Source organism: Photinus pyralis, unplaced genomic scaffold, assembly GCF_008802855.1.
Source record: "Photinus pyralis isolate 1611_PpyrPB1 unplaced genomic scaffold, Ppyr1.3 Ppyr1.4_LG1, whole genome shotgun sequence".
Classification (NCBI taxonomy): Eukaryota; Metazoa; Arthropoda; class Insecta; order Coleoptera; family Lampyridae; genus Photinus; species Photinus pyralis.
In genome coordinates, this window is record NW_022170249.1 from 29,715,182 (window position 1) to 29,721,181 (window position 6,000).

The following is a 6,000-nucleotide window of genomic DNA, read 5'->3' on the forward strand; positions in this document are numbered from 1 at the left end:
GTAGGAACTGTGCTCAGTAGCCAGAAAATTCCACTAAAAATGGAAATGTTTGAGAAAAGGCGTGAATCTTCCATCTTCCAAGCTCTTGACAGGGGTAAGGCTACTGCATTAATACTCTTGGACTATTCTAGGGCTTTTGACATGATTGACCATGATACCTTATTGGCTATCCTGCATTATGTTGGTTGCAGTCGAAATGTGTTACATCTTTTTGAGTCATACTTGTCTAATCGATCTCAAGTTGTGGAGTTAAACGGTGTCGTGTCAGATGAACTTGTGTTGTCTAGGGGTGTACCTCAGGGTTCAGTTCTAGGGCCATTATTATTTACTATATACACTAGTCAGTACCTTGGTGGACTCCAGGAGGTCAGTCTATATGCTGACGATACACAAATTTATTACGCTTTTGATGTCGCAAATGTAAATTCCTCAATTAATGTTATCAATAGGGCCTTGGAATTCGTTTCAGGACAAGCTGTAGATCACTGCTTAAAACTAAACCCTAGTAAATCTCAATTATTAATATTTAGTAAAAATAAAGATTTTGAATACTTGAGTGATAAGCTGAAAATAAGTTTAAATGGAGTGGACTTAAATTCTGTTAATTGTGCAAAAAATTTGGGAGTTGTATTAGATACCAAATTGCGTTTTAAATCACATGTCTCTAAAATGATTAGTAAGTCGTTTTTAGTCTTAAAACAAATATATTCTCAACGTCGTGTACTTAGCCGTGCATTAAAGATTACACTGTGCGAATCATTAGTACTTTCGAACTTTAATTTCTGCGATGTCGTCTATGGTCCCTGTCTCGATTCTTATGATAAGCTTAGGGTACAAAAAATTCAAAACCAATGCCTTTGTTTTATATACGGAATTCGCAAGTACAATAAAGTCTCACATTTATTGAAGCGATGTAAAGTGGTTAAATATGTCCAATCGAAGGGTACATCATGCACTTTATTTTAAGGTGATTAAATACAAAACCCCTCCATATTTGGCGGAACGCTTAACATACCGCACAGATGTATATAATCTGAATGTAAGAAAAAAGTTTTATCTTAGGCCTCCTAGGCACATAACATCACTGTTTGAGAGGTCTTTTTCTTATAATGTTTGTAAATTATGGAATTCTTTACCAGATAACATCAAGAACATCTCCTCCTTACCTCTTTTCAAATCTGCTAGTAAACAGTACCTACTACAATCTCAATAAGCCACATTAACTATCACTATCTCGCATCAATTGTTAGCAATCTGGACGTTTCGTGAACCATCCTATTTATATCGTAGATTTTATTTCTTTCCTCTTTCTTTCTTCTATTTATATTGTAAATTTTATTTTCTTCCTTCCCGTTGCTGATTTTGGTCCAAGTGGAAGACCAGGAGCGGCGCTTGTGCCTGTCCCTGAACTTGCACCTATTGTCACTTATAAATGTATTAACAAAGAAATGTTATTTATTTGCTGTTTGTTCGGTTGACAATAAAGACATTTATTATTATTATTATTATTAAATATTAAATATCATAATTAGTTTTTATATTTTGAATCGTATTTAAATTTAATGTGTGATTTTGGGTTTAATCGATGTATACCTATTAGTTATTACAAATTCTGCACGAATAGCACTGGTCTACAGCATTTTTGCGCATGGGACATATATACCTTATTTTTATTGCTTGTATAGCCACAAATAAGAATTAGAACAAAAAAGGTTATATATTTGTTTTTGTGTGAAAAAAATGCAAAAAACCAAAAAATAAAATACCTATAAAATCTTACTTACATGGGCATGATTTATTAAAAGGTAACGTTCCTACATTTATAATTTGTTTATCTTAGAGTCTAAATGTTTAAAAATGGAACAGTTCTGCTGTTTTTGTTATGTTCAACTGAAGTTTTTCTCATCAACCCCCCAAATATGATCTTCCATCATGCTTCCAGCTTACTGGCCTTGGTAACGTGCCTAAATTCCATTATGTCGTGATTAAAGTGTTGTCCTTGTTATTCCGAATAGGCTCCCATATTATCCTTAAATTAATCTAAATGAGAATGTAACCTGTGCATCTTTAAAGACATTCTATACCCGATGATGCAAAACCAAATCCTGTCAGCTCGTCATAATTTTCAGGTCTATGGTTCCCCAGGAAACACTGAACGGGAAACCATGGACTATTGCCTTAAAATTGTTCCAGGATTTTTTTCCTCTTTGCTAAGTAACCGCGGGAAAATATCACCCTCCATTTTTCTTTTTATTTGAGGGAAAACAAAGATTCAAACTTTAACTTTCGCCCCTGAATACTTTCAATCAAATCGCTATAACTTTTGTAAAAGCAAATATTTTCGACGTCTAATCGCACTTTTTATTTATTTTTACTTATTATAGTCAGAATATGTTATGTAAATCCCATGCGCAAAAAAAATTATTTTTTTGTTGACCGGTGTAGTTTCAACATGCGTTCGCACGTAGGAACTATTGAAAGCCAAAAGCCTGTACACAATCATATGGTTTAATATGAAAAAACAAATCATATTACCTTCCTATCAATGATATGTAGGTATGTTTAATGTATAGGGTGGTGCAAATTGGACTCTCTCCTATGGAAACACCCTTTATTTTAAGAGATAGAAAAATATGGACCTAGGTGTCAGGAACTCAATTTTAAAGAGAGAATTAGGGGGCGTTTCTTTAATGCGCCATAACTTTCTTATTATTAAAGATAATTGATTTTGACAAAATCTTTCTTAGGGCACTTTTTTATCTAGAATCCATCGCGATTCACAGTTTTTATGCCTTTGGCTTTTCATATACGATCCTACTCCTACACTACATTTTGTCATATAGGCCCAGGGTGTCTTAAATTGAGTAGGATAGCATGGCTATGTTTGCTATTTTGAAAAGAATAATTCGTTTCGTAGTTATTTAAAAAAAAGTGAAAATCGCCATTTTAAAAAAGTTCAAATATTTTAGTAACAAAGAGAGCTATCGAAAAAAGTTTCCAATAAAAGTTGCAAGATTCGATGGGATAAATTCAATGAACGCAGAAAGAAATTTTTTTAAATGACGGTTTTCGGGATATTGACATCAAATTCCTTATTTTAAATGGACACCATATTTGATTTTTACGTCACTCGGTAGAGAAAAAAATTATAAAACCAGTGATACTAAACACTTAGTATTTCATTTGGGAATCAACATTTTTGCCTCGAAGTTTACAAAAAGTGGTCGATTAGGCCAAGCAGAAATCCCTCAATTTGGCGGAAATTTTAAAACATGTCTGCGCGGGCCATTCGAAATTCGTCCGCGAGCCAAGCAGCATTGCTTTATTCTGAGGTTCGCCACAAACATTCAATAGAGAAAGTTTTTGTTGAGATTCTGCCCAGATATCTAGTAAAAACTCTTAACGCTGTAAAAACAAATCTTCTTAGAGAAACTCTCAGAACTCTTAAGGGGCTATCGCTGTCTGGGGCTAGAATTTAAAAAAATTACCAAGAAATGGTATTCGTTTGGCACTTGGAGTACGAAAAACTGCACATCTTTTTGTTATTAGGTTTAATTTATCCCGTAACTTCATTACGGAATCGGGAATCCCAGTCAGGACTAAGCAAATTTACCAGAAAAGGTGATATTGTTAACCTTGCCACTGTGATCTATATCAAACTCATATTTTGGGCATTGAGAATTGAGATAATCCTCTTGGTTTTTTTTCTAAACGATCTTGGTGCAAGAATAACGATTTTGACGTTTTGATCAAAATATATTTTTGCCGTTTACATTCTTTTTTAACATTATAAGATCCATCGTTTGCTTTTTGCTCCTTATTAACAATCCATATTATATTTATCTTTTCCGTTAATATATTTTTATTTTTTCCAGAATTATGGGAATTATACTGATCGTTACCTGCATAATACATTCAATAACGTCAGCTTTAGCAGCAGTTGATCCAAAATGCGACTATTATCAAGACGTGAGCATCGGGCAAAGATATTATATCTATAATCATCAATATCCATCCAAATATGCAGCTGGAACATCGTGCCGATGGGTTGGTCAAACAAGTCCTAACGCGGTTATTATTCTTACTTGTGAAGATATAAATTTGCCACCTGTAAGTATTGGTGTACTTGAAAGAGCACCCCCCCTCTAACTTAACATAGATAAGACGGGTATAGGTACTGTACTCGTGTTTATTTTAGTCTAGGGACTGCCAGCAAGACAAGCTAATAATTTCGAAGTCAGGCGATGCGAATTTTCAGGATGCACACAATTATTGCGGCAAAGGCACGTTGAGTACAGTTTCGGAAAGAAACCGAATATCTATAGGTAATTGTCGAAGTCGTTACCTGCATTACAGTGTATTAAAATTACAGGATTAACGGCGCCTTGGTACAGCATGGGGGGACGATTTTTGTGCACACTAACAGCAATCCAGTCTTCAACCCCAACGGGCACCACCGAGTCGCCTGCAAAGTGTGATTGTGGATGGCGTCAACATGTAAGCAACATTGAACTTAAAACGAATATTAATCCATTAATTCTTATAGCGGCGGATAGTTGGCGGTGTGCCAACTGGCGTTAACGAATTCCCACTGATGGCCGGACTGGTCCACTTACAGAAGAGAGAAATATCCTGTGGTGCCAGCATTATCGCGAGTAGGTACGCGATTAGTGCCGCCCATTGTGTCTTAAATGAAACTGCCAGAACATTTGGTTTATTGGTTGGTGATCATGATATTAACACCGGTAGGTATAGGGCAGTTAAATACTGGGCGTTCAAAGAGAAACGTGTTTAGGAGATGATACCCCGTCAGCAGCATTGTATATCATAGAAAACATCATAAGACACCCTATGTATAATTTGGGTTCGAAAGAAAACGACATTTCCATTATCAAGACTGAGAAAACAATTCCCTTTGGAGGCGATGTTGGCCCGGTGTGTCTACCTTTCCGGTTTTCAAATTTTGATTTCAATGATCAAACGGTGTTGGCATTGGGTAGTCACAAAACCACGGTAATATATTAGGTAATGGTTGGATTCGTAGGTTGGGGAACGACTGAGTTTACTGGACCAAGAGCACAGGAACTTCAAAAAGTAAATCTTACTATAGTTTCTAATAACAAGTGTCAAGAAGAACTGCTCAATGCGAAGATTTTCAGTAGCGTGCTGTGCTCTTATGGCGATGGTAAGGATGCGTGCCAGTATGATTCCGGTGGTCCACTTTTATGGTACGATAACGAAACGAGGAGATTACAGCTGATTGGTATAATTTCCTATGGGATTGGTTGTGGAGGTGGTTTCCCCGCTGTGAATACTAGAGTGACCTCTTTTCTGGCTTGGATAATTTCGAAAACATCCGGTATGTAGGTATTCCACTGTTTTAAATAGAACTAACTGATTTTGCTTTTCAGACGCTGATTATTGTATTAAATAAATATTACTGGTGCAATAATTTTTCTAAAATAAATGTTTAACGATGGATAATTTTTTATATTTTATTCGCGTTGTTGTGAGTGTTGTGACACAAAGTCTCTTTTCGAGGTGTCGAGGCTTGAATTTAGGAAATAAGAGTACCTAGGTATTTACCCAAACTTATTGTAATGTTTAAGTCGGGTTTTAAACAGAAATATTATCATAGAAAACAATTGTTCGGAATTCAACACTCAACAGGGTGAAATTGGTTATAAATAAATCATAATTATCTTGACCTTCCGGTTTAGTATGCAATGCGGTCTACCTTGGTGTCGACAGTGTGGCGTAGTTTCCCAGTCCCAACATTTGATATGCCTTCATCAGGCTCCATTGGGGGTCTAAATATTTCCTGATTTAAAAGAGACAATATTTATAGTAGAAATTTATCTTCAGATATGTTTACTTCTACTAAATAAATAAATAAAATCGCGCGAAATAAATTCAAAAATGACATGTATATTTATAGCTATTTTATTTTATTTTATTTTATTTGGGTTTATAAAGTAGGTATATAATTACAAACACAAA

General features: G+C 35.3%; 1 protein-coding gene across 1 annotated transcript in view; it reads left to right on the plus strand.

Moving 5' to 3' along the window:
• The window catches only part of LOC116180591 (venom serine protease 34-like), a 94,821-nt gene extending 89,374 nt beyond the window's left edge, over positions 1–5,447 (plus strand). The window contains exons 2-8 of the mRNA XM_031500671.1: positions 3,876–4,110; positions 4,199–4,325; positions 4,373–4,497; positions 4,547–4,745; positions 4,796–4,996; positions 5,045–5,359; positions 5,412–5,447. Coding sequence (XP_031356531.1) covers positions 3,876–4,110; positions 4,199–4,325; positions 4,373–4,497; positions 4,547–4,745; positions 4,796–4,996; positions 5,045–5,359; positions 5,412–5,434 — 1,225 coding nt within the window. The 3' untranslated portion in view covers positions 5,435–5,447. The remainder of the gene's footprint in view (positions 1–3,875; positions 4,111–4,198; positions 4,326–4,372; positions 4,498–4,546; positions 4,746–4,795; positions 4,997–5,044; positions 5,360–5,411) is intronic.
• Positions 5,448–6,000: the final 553 nt, after the last annotated feature.